This window comes from Lutra lutra, chromosome X (assembly GCF_902655055.1).
Source record: "Lutra lutra chromosome X, mLutLut1.2, whole genome shotgun sequence".
Classification (NCBI taxonomy): Eukaryota; Metazoa; Chordata; class Mammalia; order Carnivora; family Mustelidae; genus Lutra; species Lutra lutra.
The window spans coordinates 935,650-958,209 of NC_062296.1; the positions used below are offsets into that span (position 1 = coordinate 935,650).

General features: G+C 45.0%; 1 protein-coding gene and 1 pseudogene across 6 annotated transcripts in view; one reads left to right on the top strand and one right to left on the bottom strand.

Moving 5' to 3' along the window:
* Nucleotides 1-22,560, top strand: part of GAB3 (GRB2 associated binding protein 3) — a 75,888-nt gene that overhangs the window by 50,676 nt on the left and 2,652 nt on the right. For 5 of the 6 annotated variants that reach the window (XM_047716128.1, XM_047716129.1, XM_047716125.1 and 2 more), the window contains 4 exons: nt 7,730-7,785; nt 8,125-8,344; nt 10,664-10,745; nt 11,845-11,947. In XM_047716128.1, coding sequence (XP_047572084.1) covers nt 7,730-7,785; nt 8,125-8,344; nt 10,664-10,745; nt 11,845-11,947 — 461 coding nt within the window. Of the gene's footprint in view, nt 1-7,729; nt 7,786-8,124; nt 8,345-10,663; nt 10,746-11,282; nt 11,948-22,560 lie in introns of all 6 variants that reach the window. The other variant, XR_007124797.1, reaches the window with a different exon arrangement.
* LOC125092163 (eIF5-mimic protein 2-like) lies at nt 922-2,093 on the bottom strand (annotated as a pseudogene).

Sequence of the window (22,560 nt, forward strand, 5' to 3'; positions counted from 1 at the left end):
TAACCCACTGAGCCACCCAGGCGCCCCCCCAAAAAAGTCCTTTTTCTTAGGAGATACACACTGAAATATTTTGGAGTGAAAGTTTTTGATTACTGCAACTTACTTTGAAATGGCTTGGGAAAACATATTTATATACACATATATGCACAAAGAGAAAATGTATTTCTAGAAACTTTAAAAAAATATTTTATTTATTTATTTATTTGAGAGAGGAGAGAGAACAGAAACAGGGGGAGAGGCAGATGGAGAGAGAGAGAACAGACTCCCCGCTAAGCAGGGAACCTGACTCGGGACTTGATCCCGGGCCCCTGGGATCATAACCCAAGCCGAAGGCAGATGCGTAACTGACTGAGCCCCCCAGGCGCCTCTGTAGAATATTTTATATTAAGCCATGTATTTGTCATTTCTAGTGCTCTTTATTTCTTCCCATACCTTTGAGTTATAACCTGTTGTCACTACCTGGCTCCTTTGGGCTGTCGTCATCAAATATGTTCTATCTTCATGCTTTACAGATCACCACAAATTTTTTTTTTTACTTTTATAGTTTAATTTGCAAACAGAATTTTTATAACAAATTATTTTTACCAAATCATATCTTGAAAACTGTTTATATAGAAAACCCAGGGAATAAAGTGAGCTGTTCATTGTGGGAGGCCTTAAATTACATTATTCCAGTAGAAAGAAATTACATTATTATAGGAGGCAGAAGATACCTGAAACGATTAATGCAGCATTAGATTCAAATCTGTAGGTCCTATAGCGACTTACAGCAGGGTTTGGGAAACTAAACCCATGGCACTAAACTAAGTGCCATGAAAGCCCTTACATGGTACTTGATATAGGGAGGTAGGAAGGTTTGAGAACTGGGCCACATGAGACATGACATTTGATCAGCAATGGTTTGCTCTGCTGAGGGTGTAGTCAGCCGAAACTCTCTCTTCCTTCAGCTTCAGCCTCCAATTCTCCTTCAGCACTTTGGAGCCACTCTGCAAACTTCCTGTTGGCTCTTGGAAGATACTTCTCCCCTTTGCGACATGGGCTCCTCACTCAGGACTTCAGCTTGATGAAAAAGCACCGCTGTTTTCTAGAAGGCATTCATGAAATGAATGTTGCTGTAGCAATCCTCCTGAATCTTCCAGAACAGAGTCAGCTCAGACTGAGCTTGAGTGGGAAAGGTAGCAAGTAGAGGGCTGTATTGCCTCAAGTGCCTGTTGGCTTGTTCTGCTACAGGCTCTTCCTTCTGGTTCCATTCCATGCTGCTCATTTCACTGGACCAGACCGTTCCAATGACAGCGGGTTCTGGGATGGTGGTGGTTTTTTTTTTTTTCCCCATCTCCTCTTTAACATACGAAATTATATCCTGAGGTGGATCACGACAGGACATCTGTTCTTGAAGTTCTTTCTGGAGTTCCTTTCGAGCTCCTATGGTTTCCTGATTCTGAACATGTTCCAAAAGTTCTTTCAAGCCTGGCTCAGCGAATCCCTGGTGAAGTGTTCAGCGCTTTGTCGATCGGGAGGAAAAGTCTCCCCGGTGCGTCATCCGCGCTGACTTGCCGAAGACCTGCAGCTAGCATTGATACCTCTCTTGTGGATCCACGATTTATAGAGCTTTAGAGGAAAGCTGCTGAGACCTCTTCTTTAACCGAATTCACGTGATAAAGAAAGTCCCTTAGGAATGGATGCGTTAGGTGTCCCATTAGCCAGAAGAACGCCAGTCCCCAGAGCCAGCTACTTCCTCTCCGACTTGGAAAATCCCTTTAAGAACAGCAGCCGTGTGCTCACTTCATCCTTCGAACCTCTCTCCAGGTCTTTGTAGCACCAGATTGACTTGTCGGAAACCTGAGCTCGCGTGCTCTCTGGGTCTTCTGGTACAGCCAGCACAGAGACACCTGTGTGCGTCGTGTTATCAAGTTTTGCTGCAGAAGCATTGAGAAACTTTGCTACTGCTTCCAGATCAATACCAGTTTCAGTGAAGCCTTGAATAATACAGTCTTGAAACCGAGTAGGGTCAAACCTGTCTTTTCCCACTCTTTTTGAAAACGCTGCCCTGATAGCGTTGACTTTTGCTGCTTTTCGTTATTCATAAAAGACACCTGAATTTAAGTCAGAAATCCCCAATGCGGCAGCAACTGCAGTGGTATCTCTTCTCCCCAAGTAAGTTTTTGATCGTTGTGTTTTTCCTTTAGCATTCCTTGCGAGGAGGATCTGCAGTAAGTTCTCTTGATCTTTGTTTCTCTGGGGATGTTTTTATTTCGCCTTCATTTTTGAAATACAGTTGTGTTGGATGTAGAATTCTCACCTGACAGATTTTTTTTTTCTTTCAGCATTTTGAATTTGTAATTCTACTACCGCTGGCTTTCCATAGTTTCTGATGAGTAGTCTGCTGTTAATCTTACTGTGATTCTCTTGTACCTACAGAGCTGCTTTTCTCTTACTGCATTCGAGAGTTTCTCCTTGCCTGTGATTTTCAGCAACTTGACTGTGATGTGTCTAGGTATTGAGGTGTTTGTGTTTAGCTTCCTTGGAGTTCTTTGAGCTTCTTAGATGTAGAGTTCTTTGTCAAAGCTGGGAAGTTTTCTGCCATTGTTTCTTCAAAAAAACTTCCTTCTTTTTTTTTTCCCTCTCTCCTCTCCTTGTAGGACTCTAATTACATGTATGTTAGTATGTTTGGTGGTGACAAGTCTTTGAGACTTTGTTCATTTTTCTTCATTCTTATTTCTTTTTCGTACTGGACAATTTATATTGATCTATTTGGAATTCATTGATTTTTCTATCAGTTCAAATCTTCTCTTGAGACCTTCTTATGAATTTACCTTTTAGTTATTGTACTTTTGAACTCTAAAATTCCATTTGCTTCTTTCTAATTTCTTTTTATTGATGACCCATTGTTGTGTTATCTTATAAATTTTTAAAGATTTATTGATTTTTTTAAAAAGATTTATTTATTTGAGAGAGACAGAGAGAAAGATAGCAAAAGAGAGCATGAGGAGGGTGGAGGGGCAGAGGGAGAGGGAGAAGCAGGCTCCCGCTGAGCAGGGAGCCAGGCACGGGGCTTGATCCCAGGACCCTGGGACCATGATCCAAGCCAAAGGCAGATGCTTAATGACTGAGCCACCCAGGAGTCCCTAATGATTTATTTATTTATTTGGGGGTTAGTGTGGGGAGAGGGAGAGAGAGAAAAAAAATAATAGCAGTCTTTTATGCTAATTCCAATATCTAGAAATTTTTAGAGACAGTTTTTATTGACTGATTGTTTTTCCCCGTGTATGGATCATTATTTTGCCCCTCTTTGCGTCTGCTGAGTGCAGAGCCAGTCCAGCACTGGCTCTTTTGGATATTGTACTGTAGCAAGTGCATTCTGATTCCCCTAGGATCTGTTACTCTGGTGTATGTTGGTTTAGTGACTTGGTCCGACAAATTTTCTTTTTTCAAATTTTTAAAAAAGATTTTATTTATTTATTTGACAGAGATCACAAGTAGGCAGAGAGGCAGGCAGAGAGAGGTGGCAGGGGTGGGGAGAAGCAGGCTCCCTGCTGAGCAGAGAGCCCGATGCCGGACTTCATCCCAGAACCCTGAGATCATGACCGGAGCCGAAGGCAGGCACTCAACCAACTGAGCCACCCAGGTGCCCCAGACTAATGTTCTAGAGTCTTGCTCCACACACGATGTGCAGCTCCCGCGATACCTGCTTAGCTTTTGTCTTTCATATCCCTTACTTTTACTTTTCATCCTGGCTTCCTAGAGGTCTGGGTCATCCCAGTTTATTGGTCAGCCGGCGGTCGGTCAGAGAACACACTGCAACCCTTGAGGCTGTGAGGCTTCCAGCCTTTGGCGACTCTTGCTTTCTATGTGGGCACGGCCCCATGCTGTGCTAGGGATAGGTCAGCAGCTTGGGCCCTCTGTGACCTCTTCTAAATGAAGGTAACTCGTGTGTTCACGCAGTTTTCCAGACCTGCCAGGGGTGTATGAGAGTTCATCAAGGCACACTTTGGCCGACCCCTTCCCTAGATCATCTTGCCATATTTCTGGCTGGTCTGCCTGCTTGCCGCTTACCGTGATCGTCGCTGGTCACCACTGCTTTTGGTGACACCTAGAGGGTGGGGTGGTTATATGCTTGATCCAAGTCAAATGAGTCCCCTTGGACAACAGAGCTGCTGGGCTTCAGGAGGGGGCTGGGAGCTCCCCTGGCCCAGATCTTCTTACCTGGTGTCCAGGAGTTCTTGCTGAATGAATGCTTTCCAATGTGTTGTGTGCTTTTGGCCAATATGAAGAATCCCCAAATAATTGTTTTTTTTATAGTTAGATGCGATTTTACCATTGCCTTTTGGGACATGGCTGTGCTGAGCTCTTTCTTCAGCCAGTTTAATAGCCCTCCCTTCCTCTGTTTGCTAACAGTTTATTTAGGATTTTTGCACTCATAATCACAGGTGATACTAATCCGCAATTTTCTGATTTGCTTTATCAGGTTGAGCTACCCAAGTTAGATGTTATAAAAAGAATTAGAAATATGTTTTTATTTTTCTATGCTTCGGAACAATTTGTGTCGCTCTGGTCTTTGAAAGGTTGGTAAAAATTCGCTGCGGAAATCATGTGGTCCTGCTGCTCTGGGAAGGTGACCCTGTTGTGATTTTTTTTTTATCCTGTGGTAATTTATATGTGTAAGGTTTCCTATTTCAGTCACTTTTGGTATACTTTATTTTCCTAGGAAATGATCCTTTTCATTTAGATTTTAAACTTTGTGTAGAAATTGGTGGAGAACTCTCATTTCTTTTAATTTCCTGTGCTTCAGTGATCATTTCCTCCTTTTCAGTTCTTATTTTTTTGTTTGTTTTGTTTTGTTTTTAAAGATTTTATTTATTTATTTGACAGAGAGATATATCACAAGTAGGCAGAGAGGCAGGCAGAGAAAGAGGGGGAAGCAGGCTCCCCGCTGAGCGGAGAGCCTGATGTGGGGCTCAATCCCAGGACTCCCGGGTCATGACCTGAGCTGAAGGCAGAGGCTTCACCCACTGAGCCGCCAGGGCACCCTTCAGTTCTTATTTTGTAGATTTGTGCTAACCCCCACCCACTGATTAGATTGGCTAGTTGGTTGCCTTTTGGTTATTTTTCTCCCCCCAGAAAACAAATATCTTGATTTTTTTAAAGATTTGATTGTTAAGCAATCTCTGTACCTAGCGTGGGGCCCGAACTCACAACCCTGAGATCAAGAGTCCCACGCTCCATGGGCTGAGCCAGCCGGGCGCCCCATAGAGTCTATTTTTTCCTAAAATTAAGTCTACTCTTTCTCTGCACTGTACCATTGTCTGCTTTTATCTTTATTCTGTAATATCTTTTGGTTTTCTCTGTTCTTTCTCTAGCTTTGAACCAGCTATTTATTTATTTTCATTCTGTCATTTTATCAGTATCACCATTGTAGGACAATTTACCATCCAGGTGGTTGGTGAGCCCTTTCAGTATGTAGCGTCCACAATTATTTGTGGACTTTTTCTTGCATTACAGTGTTTAATATTAGTACTACACCACTGTTTGGTTTTCCTTCTTTGAGGAATCCAATAATAAATACGTCTATTGCATCTTCTTTGCCTGGCTCCTATTTCAACCATTTTTTCTGTGATTCTTTTTCTTTCTCTTTTATTTTCTTCGTCATTTTCTGGCATTGATTCAATGGCACTTATTTAATTTTCAGTTGAACCTCTTTTTCCCCGGGAATCATGTAACTAAGGCTTCATTTCTGAGCCTGGTTTTATTTTTCTCTTCACTTTTTTCCCTAAGTACAGTCATTCAGTTCTTATTTCATTTATGTCCATTTTTCAACCATTTCTGTCCTTTGTTTTAAGGATTTATTTACTTCTCTGAGAGAGAGAGCACAAGTGGGGAAGCAGCAGAGGGAGAGGGAGAAGCAGGGAGCCCCATGCAGGACTCGATCTGAGAAGCCTGAAATACTGACCTGAGCCAAAATCGAGAGTTGGCCGCTTAACCGACTGAGCCACCCAGGTGCCCCGTTCTTTTTGTTTTAAAGCAAAGTGTTGGAAATAAAATTGATATCTAATAATAGAGGAATACTCAAATTATGACCCATATGTAGAATGAAACACAATGCCAGTGAGCAAAAGAATGAAGAAGCTATTGATTGTGTTTCTCTGCCCTGATATCCAAGATATTAAGTGAAAAAATCAGGTTGCGGAACAAAAAACTACCATTTGTGTTAAAAAGGAATATATAAAGAGATAAAGATATATGTGTATACAGATGGTCCCTGCCTTATGATGGTTTGATTTAGGATTTTTTTAAAGATTTATTTATTTATTTGAGAGAGAGAGAGAGAGTGCATGTATGTGCATGAGCAGGGGGAGCGGCACAGGCAGAGGGAGAGGGCAGGGGTGGGTGATGTGGGCATCGATCCCAGGACCCTGAGTTCAGGACGTGAGCTGAAATTAGGAGTCGGACACTTAACTAACTGAGCCCCCCAGACAACCCCCAATGTATTTATTTATTTTATTTTATTACAAGATAGGTTTCTGTCTTAGCTGATGCTGCCCACCTATAGGTGAATGTTAGTGTTCTGAGCACGTTCAAGGCAGGCTAGGCTAAGCTATCATGTTTGGTCATAAAGACATTCTTCATTTAGAGTATCTTTGATTTAGGGTGGCTTTATCTGTACATGATGCATAGTGTCCATCACATCTTCTGAGCTGGGAATTATTCTCTCACTTTAAGAGGATGTTGACTCTTGGGGCACCTGGGTGGCTCAGTTAAGCATCCCATTCCTGGTTTCAGCTCAGGTTATGATGGCAGGGTCATAAGATCGAGCCCACGTGCTGGGCGTGGAGCCTAAGATTCTTCCTCTCCCTCTGCTGCCCCAAAACATGATGTTGACTCTTCAGTATATTTGCCCAAGGCAACCTGACTTTCTGTGTCTCCGGGTTCTTGAGGAAGAGCTCCGTGGTAGCCACATGCTGAGAGCAAGTACTGGACTTTCCTCATGATTCTGTGAAGACTGGATCCTCTAGGGTTTTGTAGTTAAACTGCTCTTAACACTTGCAGCGGAGACGCATCTACTCCTAGGGTTTTGACTGCCATCTGTAAGCTGCTAATTCCCAAAAACCATGTCTCATTTGAGTCAAGGTCCACTTACCCTACCGCTCTGCCTTTTGGACATGTCCAACCCTTATTCTGGCCACACCGTTTCGTTCGTCACATCCCTCCGACAAGCTTCTAGTCCTGGATTAGCCCTACTTTCTTCTTTCTCCGTGCCTGTGCCTGAGTGGCTGCTGTTGCTCCAGAAAGCTGTGGTCACGGGCCTCCGGCGCTCTACACGCTGCTCTGGGTGCCGTCCCTTGTCTGCTCGTCACCCTGGGTCTCTTAGACCTTCTCCCTTCTGACCTCCGGCTCTCCTCTCTCCTCTCTCCTCTCGACGCTCAGGACATTCCTGTGGTACGTGCCATGGGCATGTGCTAAGTGTTTGCCGTGTGTCCTCCTAATTCACAGAGAGACCTGAAGCCATGGTACAGAGTCTTCCAGATCCGGTCTGGTCTCCGTCTGTCAGGGACCATGTCCCGATGCGCAACCAGATGGGATCAGATGGAGGAGCAAGGCCGCGCGCACAAACGTGTCCGCTTCTCTTCCTCCCCGGAGCTGAGCAGAGGGCCCTGCGGTGCGCAGGGCCATGGAACCTGGTCACAGCGGACACTGTCGTGCGTTTCTCACCACCCTGGCTTGTTTCTTGCAGCTGACGTAGAAGGCCAGTCGTTAAGGCACCGAGACAAGCGGCTTAGTTTAAATTTGGTAAGTTTGGCACTTGAGTTCCTTTAAGCCTTAGCCTTACCACAGGTGGCCTGACCAACATGTGCTCCCTCGGAGTCTTTTGAGACTCAGCACTGAGCTTCTGGGGACCCTTCAGTGTCCCCTAAGGCTTGCATTGTCTGGGAACTACTGGACTTCTAGTGTTCTGTAAGAACACTGCCAGTTCGAGCTGTCCAGGCCCTTGTCGCACTCGTCAGGACCTACGGCATCTCCTCCGACCTTGAGCATCTGCACGCGCTCCCCACCCGCCGTGTTCTAGCATCACCCTCGGGAGCGCACCTCAGCCATTGCCGTGACGGTTCTGTGCCTGTTCTCTTGCAGCCGTGTGGCTTCTCCCCCGTGTGCCCCACAGCTCCAGTTGGGGCCGAGGACGGCTACGTGCCCATGGGCCCCCAGGCGGCCGGCTCCAGTCTTCAAACCCCCTGCGGCCACGACGACTACATCCCGATGAGCCCAGGAAGCCTCTCGAGCCCACTGCCAGAGCTGCCGGTGGACCTGGAGCCTCCCCCAGTAAACAGAGATCTCAAGCCTCAGAGGAAACGTAAGCCACCTGACCAGGCACGCCGTGTGGGAGCTGGGGGACGGGTCCTTGAGGCCACGTGCAAAAGTGTCCTTCTTGACCGTCCCTGGGAAGGAAGCACTAGAGGAAGCATCTTACAGGGCTGGGAAGTGTAAGGGCACGGAGCAGTGGCCGGGACTGAAAGGTAAGGGCCGGGAAAGCTTGCCACCCTGGATGCTGAGAAGGAAGTGTGGGACTTAAGTCACTGTGGCCCTGCAAACAGCCTGCAAAGCTAAGATCATTCCGGAGGCTCAGAACAGAGGCCCCAGAACTAAGTGACGTTGATGAAACTCACCTGGAATGTCTTTGTTTAAACAGACTGGAATGTAATCACAGTGAGGTTAGGGTTAGTCAAGAATGACTTTGGACATGGATTCCTGAGTAGGAGACCTGGTTGTAGACAACCTCCCACTCACAGCCCTGCACGTGCCCAGATGCAGAGGTGTCTGGGGGTGATGAGCAGTCTGGATCCTCTGGGCCCAGAGCTCCTCGAAGCTTCTGCATTGTTCCCACGCAGCTTCTCTGGTCTGCGAACAGCACAGACAGAGAGGGAGCAAGGAGAAGAGGGAAAGAAAAGCAGGTCAGAGTAACTTGCTAACTTCATTTGTGCCCCTTGCCGCTTGCCCGGTACGCGTCTGTGATTCGCGGGAGCTCTTCGGCACAATGACTGCGATCTCTGGTCGGTTCCCACCTCTGTTCACGCTTTGGAAAATCTGCTGCTTCACGCGGCCTTGCCCCAAATTGGGAACCAGGGCCCTGCCCAGGCCAGGCCGTTCTAGTCCCCCCACCTTCAGTTCGAGTCAGCACTCATTTGCAGCATGTCTGCTGTGTGTGCTGCTGGGCTGGGCACCGGGTGGGACAGAAAGAGGAGAAAGCAGGTTCTTCAGTGGGAGGTGGAGGAAGACGGGTAAAAAGCAGCTGGAAGAAGGAGCATGATCAAGTCAGTACCAAATAAGAGAATGAGCCCTGTCTGAGGCGGTTCAGAGAGAACAGTCCCTCATTCTGCTCAGGAGTAACTTCACCGGGACATGTGACTTCGAGGTCACTCTTTATTTCGCTCAGTTAATTTTCTCTAGCAATGCTGTCCAACAGAACTTCCTGTGATGATAGTAGGAATGTGGCTCCTGGACACTTGCAGTGTGGCTAGTACAACTGAAAAACAATTTTTTTGACTGTATGCCCCATGCTGTAGCTTTCATGCTCATGACTGAAATTTCCATTTTATTTAATGTGAAGAGATATAAATTAAAAATAGCCATGTGTGGCTAGTGGCTGCATCGGCCAGTGCAGCTCTGTGAGACCTGGCGCTCAGAGGCATGAGCGTGTTGGATGGACCCAGGGCTGGGGATTCACTGGGTGGGTGTGAAGGGGGACACCTGGGCCAGGAGGGTGGGCGCTGACAGGGGTGGCTACAGGGATGGAGCCTGGGGCCCAACGGGAGAGGGCAGGTAGAGAAGCCACAAGTTGGCTGGTCGGTGAGGCCGATGCCAGACTGTCCTGCCACCAGGAGAGACTTTCTCCCCAGGGACTGTGTGACTCACATGGCCTTTCTAGCTCAGTACCTCCCCCAGCTCAGAGGCTCCCGGGAAACTGACTGAGCAGTGAGAGTCACTGTCCGAGGCTCTGATGGTATAGAAGAGATTCAAATAGTCTCTACCCATGTGGTCTAGTAGAGGGAACAAAAGGAACCTGGTCAGGGCCCTGGTAGAGGGACACAGGCATGACCAACTCAACGAGGTGGACCACTGAGGTATGGAGTAAGGGTCAGGCGCCAGGAACAAATCCCCGTCCTCCCACAGCACAGTCTAGGCCAGAATCAGATCATCGCGGTTGAATATACCATTGCCGACTGCAAGGAGCGCCATGAAGGGTAGATGCACTGTGGGGCCTGACCTTGTCTGGAGGTCAGAGAAGGCCTTCCTAGACAGGAGACCTTGAGCTGAGATCTGAAGATGACCAACCAGGCAGAGAGATGGGGAAGAATGTTCTGGTCTTCCCCCTTACACTTCATTGTCCATCTTGGACATGCCAGTCTCACACTGTCCCTTCCAACACCCAGAACCATGCCTGGTACACAGTGAGTTTTCAAATGCCTGTTGACTCAGCGTATCCCCGTTGGTGCGTCAGGCGGGTAAGGCGACCAGTGCAGTAGGGAAGGGTGAGTCAGTGAGTTTGCAGCCATCATCAGTGCGCTTGCTCGCCGATTTGGACTCGACGTGCTAGTAAGTAAGTAGAATGTCATAATTTTCATCTTGAACTCCCAAGAACTCACCACCCTGGGTATCGTGGATTGTCTTACAGCACGGCCTCCTCCCCTGGACCTGAGAAACCTCTCCACCATCCGGGAACACACGTGTGTAACCAGGACCTGCACCGTCCCTTGGTACGTCTTTGCTCACAGGGCCCTCATCTGGCAGGGGCACTCCTGGGTTTAGTTCAGACTCTGAGGAGATGTAGCTGGAGTCAAAGGAGGGGTGGGGTTTGTTATCATGAGCCAGAAATACCTTGTAGATCACGAAGGAAAAGGTGCAACTGGATGTCCCAGGATGCTGGAGTCAGGAACGAGCTGTTGGGAACCCAGGGAACTCTCCACCTCCCACGTCGGCTTCTGTCTTGATGTGTACCGTAGATCCCGAGCTTACGTACATGCCCCAGGCCCAGTACCAGCAGAGACAGGCTCTTTCTCAACCCCAACTCGCATTTCCTGGGAGAGGGAATTGTTCTGCCCCAGCCTGAGCAGAGTCACCTGTGGCCCAGGGGGACGGGCCAGGAGGGCCAACATGGCTTCCAGAAGCCCAGGCGTGTGAGCAGAGTAGGAGAAGGGAGTTCTCAGAGAAAGAGGGACGCTGCATGGACTTGGCAGACAGGCCCCCAGATGTGTCTGCACTCTCATCTCATCCTTTAGAAGTTGTGTTTTCAGAGTCTTGGGCCTGGCCCCAGAGTTTCCGGCTTCTCTCCACGCCACAGGATACAGTCACTTTGCAAAGTGGACCTCTGCAAAGAGCTGTTTGCAGCCGTGACTGCAGAGAGATGCGGCCTGTGCTTCTGACTTGGGAGGAGGGTGAAATGGATTTGCCATCTTGTTCTCATCCCGCCAGAGGAATGGCCACACCTCGTTACATTTGCCAGTTACTTTGAATGGAAACAAGAGAGCCCCAAAGGAGCATTTTGTGTGTGTGTGTGTGTGTGTGTGTGTGTGTTTTCCTAGATGATATGAGGCCTTGGTCTGTTTCTAGAAAGCTCGTGAGCTGTGTCACATGGAGGGTCTGGAAAGAAGTAGCCCTTGAGAATTGGGAGCCCTTTGCCCCACAACGGGGCAGAAGCTGGGCAGGCCCTACAGCCTCGGGAAGTGCTCTGGCCAGAAGGAAACTATATCTGGAAGGGGAGGGCTGAAGAGCCCACGGGGACCGTGTCACTTCCTGGCTGGCTTTCAGAGCAGCTGTAAGACATTGCTTTGACCTCATCTGTGTTTTTGTTCTCAGCAATCGAACCAGATTTCTCTCTCCAGAAAGAAACGGTATTAATTCTGCAAGATTTTTTGCCAATTCCGTTTCCAGAGAAGAGGAAGAAAGCTACATCCACATGGTAATCGTCTTTTTCACACTCTCATGTGCTTCACCCCAGTGTGCCTTCTGTGAGCTCTTCCTGGAGGATGCGTGTGCCCCCGAAAGCCCCCTGCAGTCTGGAAACATTCAGCTGAACGTGCTGCCAGGTTACCCGCAACTAACCGATTCGAAGCTGCTTTTCTCTCCTGCGTTCTGAGGCTGGAACCCCAGGGTCGAGGCGGGTGGAATGGGGGGACAGACAGTGAGTCTGCGGCTCTGTGGCTGTCCAGTGCAAACGCACGTGTCCTGGGTGCCCTTCTGCCAGACCACCTGGTGGCCCTGTCCCCATTGCTAATGAGCCTTCCCGGGGGAGGAGTCACTTGGGGTCCCAGTGGCAGGGAGTGCAAGGTCCCAGGCTGTGAATGTGACTCAGTGTCTGGAGACTTGGGTTACCGGCTCTTTCTGTAGGTCTGGGCAAATAGAGACCTGACATCTCCATCCTTAAGCTAAGTAATTAATCTCCCCCTCCCGCCCTCTGCTCTTCCCTCCATTCCCTTTACCTCAGAGCAACTTAATTGTAGGGAACTCCAGGGAAAATCTTTGTTTGACCGATGAGGTTTTGAAAAGAGATCGTAGAAGACCGATATTCAAGGCACTGTGGCTGTATGTACTTTTGAAAAGACAGTTCTGGCCCTCCTGTGCATGAGCTTAGTAGGCAAGTGAAAATCTAAACAAGGTCATGTCCAGTGAAGCAGTAATTAAATGCTTCATGTTGCCTTTCTCGTTGATGAAAATGAGGCTGTAAGTTCCCTTAACTATATGCAGATGGAAAGTGACTCATATACAAATCTGCTCTGGTCTTCCCAGTGTTTTTCACACTTAGTCATGGCCCTTGGGAAACTTGTAGAAGAAAACACTCTTATAAAGGATACTGCCCAGCTGTGCTCTGTCTCCAGAGAACAGAAAAGGGAAGTGAACCTATAACCTGATAGAAGCAAGTGCGGAGTCATTCCAGATGCTCGCAGTTCATCCCTGACCTTTGAGGTTATGAGAAAGACTGGTGTTTCATTAACAGCATAGTTACGGATTGGTTTCTGGCCAAGGTTGATAGTCATGAATTAACGACTGTCTGGGCATTACTAGGCCATATGACAGGGCAGACTGGAGCCCGGAACACTGGCTGACGGCAGGTGTCTGTGGGGAAAGCACCATCTTTGAGTTACCTTCTTTCACTCGTTCACACAACAAGCCACATGACTCATAGGGTTTGATTTGATTTTGCATATAATCGTGTGTGTTAATGTTTTTCTCTCTGACAACAAGGTCTGATCTGAATGTAAAAATTGAGGCCAGGGACTGAGATGCAAGTTTTGTTCTATTAAAGTTATGCATCCTCTTTCACTTTGTTTCGCTGTTTGTGAAATTACAGAAAATTTAGAAGAATAAAAATTTTAACTTCTGTGATCTCTTTTCTACAGTATTTCCACATTCTGTAATTTCAGTCATTTTGTAAGATTTTGATAGTAGAATTCTAGCCTCGGAATCTCACCTTAAGTGGTTTGTTATGACATTATAATACTTTTTAGCTTTTAGATTATCTTACAGTGAAACAGACTTTCTGTTGGTGTGCGGGTCTGTGCATTTTAACATGGATGTAGGTTCACGTGCCCACCAGCACAGTCAGGACACGGCACAACTTCAAGGCTGTCCTCCGAGCTCCGTCTCCATAGTCACACCCTCCCACAACCCGAATCCCTGGCCCTCACGGACGCGTTCTCCATCGCTACACTTGTATCACAGAGTTTGCCATCTTGTGAGACTGGTTTCTTTCACTCAGTGCATCTCGGGGGTTCACCCAAGTTGTAACGCTCATCAGTCATTCTTTCTGTTTTACTGCTGAGCACTGTTTGAGTGTGCGGGTGTGCCATGGTTTGTCTCCTTACCCACTGGAGGACATTTGGGTTGCTTTGGGTGTTAAGTCTTCCAATCCGTACCCATAAATGGAAATGTCTTTCCATTTATTTGTGTCTGCTTTGCTTTCTTTCGGCACTGTTTTGAAGTTGTCATTACAAGTCTTTGGTTAAATTTATTCCCAAATTCTTCATTGTTTTTAATATTGTTGTAAATGGTACCGTTTTCTTTTTTTTTTTTAAGATTATTTATTTATTTGACGGAGAGAGCGAGGCACAGGTAGGCAGAGCAGCAGGCAGAGGGAGAGGGAGAAGCAGGCTCCCTGCTCAGCAGGGTTGCGGGACTCGATCCCGGGATTCCAGGATCATGACTTGAGCCAAGCCCGCCAGGCGCCGTGATACCATTTTCTTGATTTCCTCTTCTCAGGTGGTTCAGTTAGTGTATAGTAATAAAACTGAATTTTGGGTGTGATTTTTGTATCCTACAACCTTGTTGAATTTAATTTTTGTTTGTTATTATTTTCTTTTGCGTGGAATCTTTAGTTTTCCACATATAAGACCATGTTGTCAACAAACAGATTATTTTGCTTATTCTTTCCCAATTTGGCTGCCTTTTTACTTTTTTCTTGCCTAACTGCTACATATAGCTGAAACTTCCAATACTTTGTTGAGTAGAAATTGCAGAAGCGGGCCACCTTGCCTTGTTCCTGACCTTGAGGGCCTTTTACAGATTCTGTGTAGGCATCCATTGGCATTCCCCAAGTTTTCATTTCGCTAGAGCAGTGGTTCTCTACCAGGGGTTGATTTCGCCCCCTAAGGGACACTTGGCAATGTCTGGAGACGTTTTTGGTTGCCAGAAGCTCACCCAGGGGCGTGTGGTTCAGGGGGACTGCTGCACGCCCTCCAGTGCAGAGGACAACTCCCCACGACAAAGAATGATCTGACCCCAAAAGTCAAGAATGCCATTGTTGAAGCCTCCTGCTCTAGGATAAGGACCTAGAAGTGAGATTGCTGGGTCATCAGCTGGGTTTAACGGGGTCATCTGTTGTGGGTTTGACTCTGAGAGGTACTGCCCAAGCCTTGCTGTCATGGTCATGGCCACACAAGCTGTCAGCTGTTTGTGAGAGTGCTGGCCATGCCTCGGGAGTGTCCTTGGTCCACAGTTTTCTTGTTTGTTTTTAACCTAGACCTTCTAATGTGTAGATAGTGGTATCTCGTTGTTTTAACACCTATTTCCCTAACGGCAAATGGGGTCAGACTTAATTTTGTGTGTCTATCAGGCATTTGTGTGTCTTCTTTGGTGGAGTATCTATCTGTTGTACCCTTTTGCCCGAGTTTCAGTTGGGCTGTTTGTTTTCTTACAGTGGGTTTTGAGAGCTCTTTATGTATTCTATGTACGAGTCACCCAATGGGTATGTGACTGGCACAAATTTTCTTTTGCATCTGGAACTTGCCTTTTCATTCTCTTCTTTCTTTTGCAGAGCAAAGGTTTTTAATTTGGTTAAGCCAAATTTATTTGTTTTTACTCAAATACCAGTAGAGTCAACATACAGTGCAGTACCAGTTTTCAGTGTGCGATATAGTGACTCAGGACTTCTGCACAACACCCGCTGCTGGTCACCGCAAGTGCCCTCCTTCATGCCCATCGCCTGTTTACCCCTTCCCTCCACCCACCTCCCCTGTGGTGACCATCGGTGTGTTTTCTATAGTTAAGAGTGTTTCTAGGCTTGCCTCTTTTTGTTTTTTCCTTTGCTCATCTGTTTCATTTCTTAAATTCCACATATGAGTAAAATTGTGTGCTGTTTGTCTTTCTCTGACTGGCTTATTTCACTTAGCATGATTCTCTCTAGCTCCATCCATGTTGTAAATGGCAAGGGTTCATTCTTTTTCGATGGCCAAATAATATTCCATGGGTGTGTGCTTGTGGGTATGTGCGTGTGGACACACTACATCTTTATCCATTTATCAGTCCATGGACACTTGGGCTGCTGCTGTCTTGTGGCCGTTGTGACAATACTGCTGTCAATGTTGGGGTGCTTGGATCCCTTTGACTTAGTGTTTTCATATTTTCTGGGGAAATACTCAGCCGTGCAATTACTGGATCCTAGAGTAGTTCTGTGTTTAGCTTTTCGAGGACCCTCCATGCTGTTTCCCAGAGCCCAGCCACTCTGGAAAACAGCATGGAGGGTCCTCAAAAAGCTTGCCTCAGTTTGCCTTCCCACCGAGAATGCACAAGGGCTCCCTTTTCTCCACATCCTGGCCAACACTTGTTCACTGTGGATTTTTTTTTTAAATAGTCTCTGCACCCAGTGTGGGGCTTGAACTTACAACCCTGAGATTAAGAGTCACATGCTGGGGCGCCTGGGTGGCTCAGTGGGTTGAAGCCTCTGCCTTCGGCTCAGGTCATGATCCCAGGGTCCTGGGATTGAGCCCCACATTGGGCTCTCTGCTCTGTGGGGAGCCTGCTTCCCTTCCTCTCTCTCTCTGCCTGCCTCTCTTGTGATCTCTGCCTACTTGTGATCTCTGTCTGTCGAATAAATAAATAAAATCTCTTAAAAAAAAAAAAGAGTCACATGCTCTGCCAACTGAGGTAGCCAGGCCTCCCTGTCTTGTGTCGTTGAGTTTAGCTGTGCTGACTGGTGTGAGATGGCATCTCATTGTGGTTTTGGTCTGCATCTCCCTGATGATCGGTGATGATGAGCATCTTTTCATGTGTCTGTTAGCCATCTGGATGTCTTCTTTGGAGAAATGTCTGTTAGGTCTTCTGCTTGTTTTTTAACTGTATTATTTGTTTTTGGGGTGTTGAGTCGTATAAGAAATTCTTTACATATTTTGCAAATACCTTCTCCCATTCCGTAGGTTGCCTTTTAACTTTGTTGATTGTTTCCTTCACTGTACAGAAGCTTTTTATTTTGATGTAGTCCCAATAGTTTATTTTTGTTTTTATTTCCCTCGCCTCAGGAGGCGTATCTAGGAAAATGTTGCTATGGCCAGTGGCAGAGACATTATTGCCTGTTGATTAAGCACAATTCATTGAGTTTCTTCTTCTTTTTTTTTTTTAAGATTATTTATTTATTTGACAGAGAGAGAGATGACAAGTAGGCAGAGAGGCAGGCAGAGAGAGGGGAGAAGCAGGCTCTCCACTGAGCAGAGAGCCCCATGTAGGGCTTGATCCCAGGACCCTGAGATCATGACCTGAGCCGAAGGCAGAGGCTTAACCCACTGAACCACCCAGGTGCCCCGAGTTTCTTCTTTTTTTATACATATGTTGACTTTTTTCATTGACTGACTGTTACCATAGCTAAGATGGTGTTCCAGTATCATTTATTGACAGGACAATCTCTTCTTCATTGAATTGCCTTTGCCCTTTCGTGAACCATCATTTGGGCATATTTCGGTAGCGTTTGTATTTTGATCCACTGATCTGTGTGTCTGTCATTTTGTCTATACCACGGTCTTGATGACTGAAGCTTTATAGTAAATTAGAAGCATATTTTCTTGAATCTCATTCTTAGTTTAAAAAGTTTTTGGTTGTTATTCTGCCCCCTTTGCCTTTTATTTTTTTATAAGATTTTATTTATTTGACAGCTGGGAGCCTGATGCGGGACTCAATCCCAGAAACCGGGGATCATGACTTGAGCTGAAGGCAGACGCTTAACTGACTGAGTCCCCCAGGCGCCCCTGCCTTTGCCTTTCAATATAAATTTTGGAATAAGCTTTTCATTATCTAACAAAATATCCTGATGTGATTTTGACTGGAATTGTGTTAAATCTATGAATAAATTTGAGGAGAACTGACACTTTTACTCTAAGCTGATCTTCTAATTCATGAACATAGTGTGTCTCCATTTATTCAGATTTTCTTTATTTCTTTCCTCAGAATGTTATAATTTTAACGTATAGATGTTATCATGTTTTATTAGATTTCTACCTGTATATTTCACCTTTTGGAGCTATTGTAAATGGCATTTTTGTAATTGCAGCTCTCAGTTGTCCATTGGCAGTATATACAAATACGATTGTTTGTGGTGTGTTGGCCTTGAGTCCTGCAACTTTGCCAAATTCCCTTATTAGATATGGGAGATTTATTTTCTTTACATTCCCTGGGGTTTTCTGTTTACATGATCATGTCGTCTGTAAGCACAGTGTTTTATTCCTTCCTTTTCCGTTTCTTTCACTTGCTTTATCACTTGAGTGCAGTGTCGCACACATGCAGTGAGAAGAATCTCTTTGTCTCCCTTTCATTCAGTCTACCATTGAGTATTCATTGATATGATCATTTCGTTTTCTTCTTTAGACTGTAAATATTGTGGACTATCCTGGTTTATTTTTGAATATCGAGTCAGTCATGAACTCCCCGAATAAAACCCATTTGGTCATGGTGTAGTATCCATTTTATGTATTGCTGGATTTGATTGGCTAACATTTTGTTGAGGATACTGTATCCATGGTCACAATGGGTATCGATCTGCGGGTTTTTCATAGTGTCTTTGCCTTGTTTTGTTATCAAGGTAATGTTGGGATCCTCAGGAAGTGTTCTCTCCTCCTCTATTTTCTGGAACAGATTGTATAGAATTAGTGTTATTTATTCTTTAAGTTTTTTGGTAAATTTATCAGTGAAACATGTGGGTGACTTCAATTTCTTTAATAGTTGAAGGACCATTAACATGATCTATGAAATCTTGGGTAAATTTTGGTTACTTGTCAGAAGCTTTATACTTGTACATTTCATAATTAGGTCTGCAGTGCACCTGGAATTAACTTCTGTGTATGATTGCAGGTGGAAATCAAGTTTCATTTTCCCTCGATATGTTTCTCTAATTGATCTATCACCATTTATTTTAAATTACTATGATTTGCCACTTCCGCAGCGCCATCTTTGCCATAAATCAAGCCTTCTTCTGGTCTCTCAGATCTGTTCCATCGGTCTACCTGTCTGTCTTTGGACACTAGCACACCGTGCTGGTTACTGCAGCTTGATAAGTCTCGATATCGAGGAAAGTAAGTCCTGCTTGTTGATCTTCCTCAAGGTTTCTTTGGCTATTTTTGGTCCTTTCTTTTCCCATACAGTTTTAGAAACAATTCCTCAGATTCTACCAAAAATGAAATACTGTTCTTTGCAGGAAGAGGGGTCAAAATTATTTAATCCAACATGAGAAGTAGAACTTGGTGAGCTCATATGCTAGAGCATGCAGCTCTAGATCTTGGGGTTGTGAGTTTGAGCCCCACGTAAGGTGTAAAGATTACCTAAAAATACAATCTTAAAAAAGAGGAAGTGGAGCTACATTTGTTCTATTTTTTTTTAATTTGATAGGGCACTTCTGTAGACAAGCTACCATGAAAACCACATACCACCACATAAAATATCTTAAAATGATAGAGAATATATTTTTTAATGTTTTTTATTTATTTATAAACATATAATATATTTTTATCCCCAGGGGTACAGGTCTGTGTATCGCCAGGTTTACACACTTCACAGCACTCACCTTAGCACATACCCTCCCCAATGTCCATAACCCCAACCCCCTCTCCCAACCCCCCTCCCCCCAGCAACCCTCAGTTTGTTTTGTGAGATTAAGAGTCACTTATGGTTTGTCTCCTTCCTCATATCAGGGAGATCATGAGATAGTTGTCTTTCGATAGAGAATATATTTTTTAAAAACAAAACTCAACTGACAAGAAAGGAAGGGGAATCTCTGGGACCAAAAAATGCCAAGGAATTACAAATCCTGAGAATGGATACAAATTACAAACAATAGAATCAAATATAGAAGTAAGCCATTATTGGAAATAATTGGATTTTGAATATAAAATAATTATATTTGATATATTTAAAGAAATAAGATGAGTTGAAAGTTAGACTAACAACATGCCAGTAAAATATGACCAGGGGCACCTGGGTGGTTGGTCGTCGGGCAACTGCCTTCAGCTCAGGTCATGATCCCGGCATCCTGGGATTGAGCACCATGCCCCCTTTTAAAAATTTGACCAGGCAAATTAGAAAAGACCATTTAGAACAAATAGAAACGAAAATTGGGATGAAATTAGAAATTCGGTGGGGGCTCCTGGGTGGCTCAGTCTGTTAAGCCTCTGCCTTCTGTGCAGGTCGTGATCTCAGGGTTCCTGTATTGAGCTGGGCATTGGCTCCCTGCTCTGCGGGGAGTGTGCTGCTCCCTCTGCCGTTCCCCCTGCTTGCATACTCTCTTTCTGTCAAATAAATATTTTTAAAAAGAAAAGACTAAAATTGAACATAATTAATCAAGAAAAAGCAATGGATACAAATAAACAATATTAAAAATGTAAAGGAGGTAATAATTGCAAATATGTCGGAGATTGATGACATAAAAGAATATTATGAATTTGACAACTTTGGTGAAAATAAGCAAATTATCAGAAAATATCCAAAAACATGTTCAAGTGGAAATAGGAACCTGAGTGATCTCAGTAGGGACAACTGCAAAGGGTCATGAGCCCCAAATGACTGTGCAGACACTTTCTACCAAACGGAAGAGATCATTACAATCTTATACAAATGCCTCCAGGGAATGAAAAAAAATTACCCACCTTATTTTATAAGGCTAAAGTAACTTGATACAAGTAGCGATAACATAGGTACAAAATTACAGACCAATTTTACTTACTGACGTACATTAAAATATCCTTAAAAAGTATATTTCCAATCAAATTTTGTACACAAATGTTCATAGCAGCACTTTTTTTGACAGATAGCACAAGTAGGCACAGTGGCAGGCAGAGGCAGAGGGAGAAGCAGGCTCTCCCCTGAGCAGGGAGCCCGACGTGGGGCTCAATCCCAGAACCCCGGGATCATGACCTGAACCAAAGGCAGTCGCGCAACGTACTGAGCCACCCAGGCACCCCAGCAGCACTTTCTTAAGAGCCCAAAAGTGAAAGTAGCCCAAATGTTCTTCAGTTGTTAACTCAGTAAATAAAACATGGTCTAGCCACCAAATGGAACGCTATACAGTCGTACAATGAAACAATACTGGTGAATCTTGTAAACAGTGTGCGGAGTAAAAGAAGCCAGTTATCTCAAAAGACACGTACTATATGACTGCACTGGTATGAAATGTCTGGAATAGCAAGTCTGTAGAGACAGAAAATAGATTAGTGGTGGTTGCCTAGAGCTTGGGGAGATGGTGAGACTGTGGATGACAGCTAAGGGGTGCACATTTCTTTTGGGGTGATGAAAACGTCCTAAAATTAACTGAGAGAGTGATTGCACAAATATGGACACATGCTGAGCCCTGCAGCATTGTCTGCTTTAAATGGGAGTATTGTGTGGTCTGGAATTATGGCTCGATGAAGTTGTTAGAAAAGAAACCTTACAGAAAATTTTAGCAAAATGAATCCAGCACTATGAAAAGCTGAGAATATACACAAACAAGTTGAATTTATCCCAGGTATACAAAGTGGATTTAACATTCCAGAATCTGTTCATGGATATCTCCGTAAAGATGGCAGATCCACCTCAGGCTTCTGTTTTCCATCCATCCCCAAAGAGCCTCTAAAATTTCAGTACAGGGATTTGGTGAAGGCATAAACCCATAAGGGTATAGAGAATTGGAGAAGATAATAGTAGTGACATTGGAAACCGGAAAGCAGATGGGTGTGTGGTAACTGACTTATCAGACCTAAGAAAGTTAAATCCTAAATATGCGGGGGGATCAGGGAGAGGCAGAATATACTACAGAGTACCTAAAAGTTTCAGGAATTGTCCGTGGTGCATGGTTCTGGAAGTAGGGCTGAAGGGAAAGGAAAAGAAGGGCTAGTGGTCCAAAGCTCACCTAAGCAGCAGGTAAATCTTGCAGTGCCTCTCCCTCACTGCATGGAGATGGGCCACTAGGACTTCCCATCTCTACAGAAAAGTTGAAGTGTAGTCTCTAGAGAGAGTAAAACAAGGGCTCTCTGAACTGGTGGGGAGAGACATTAGACCCGTTTGACCAAGAATACTAAATACTAAACACGAGGTGATTAGGTAAATATGAGAACCACTGCTGAACCTTTTCCCTAGCCCCTTTTTTCCACAGTGTTGACAATCAGACCTCTGTAACCGAGTCCTGGAGATTGGAAGATAGTGCTCTGGGCTATTTGAGCAGCCCAAGGAAGACCGAGGTCCTGACACTGAGGGTTTACCCAAGAAAAGCATCCAGTAGGATCACCCTGCAGTGAACCCCACAGTGGACAAGCACCACCAATGTACTCAAAGCTTCCAGTCGACTTTTGGGGCTTTGACTCTTACATACGAGCAGACAGCCAATGTCCTCATCAGACCTTTCAGGAAAGCTCTGGCACGAAGGGTAGAGACCAAAACAGATGAGAGGAAACAAAAACTATGCCAGAAGGGGAAACTTTTTTCATAATCTCTTACTACCTTTTTTTTTTTTTAACTTTTAATTTTAATTCCGGTTAGTTAACATACAGTGTTATATTTGTTTCTGGAGTACCGTGGGCTTCCCTATGTTCATCGTGACAAGGGCCCTCCTCAGTATTCTCTGAGAGATGAGCTGTAACGACTCTGAATTAAAAGACTCTATTAAGTCAATCAAGCACATTAATATATTAAAGGAGAAAATGATGTGATTATCTCAGATGCAGAGCAAGTATTTGATAGAACTCAACATTTGTTCACATACGAGACCGCAACACGTGACTAGAGTTCGTGTCTCAGAGGACAGGGTGGCTATCCCTGTGGGGTAAAAACAACAAAAAAGGAATGGAT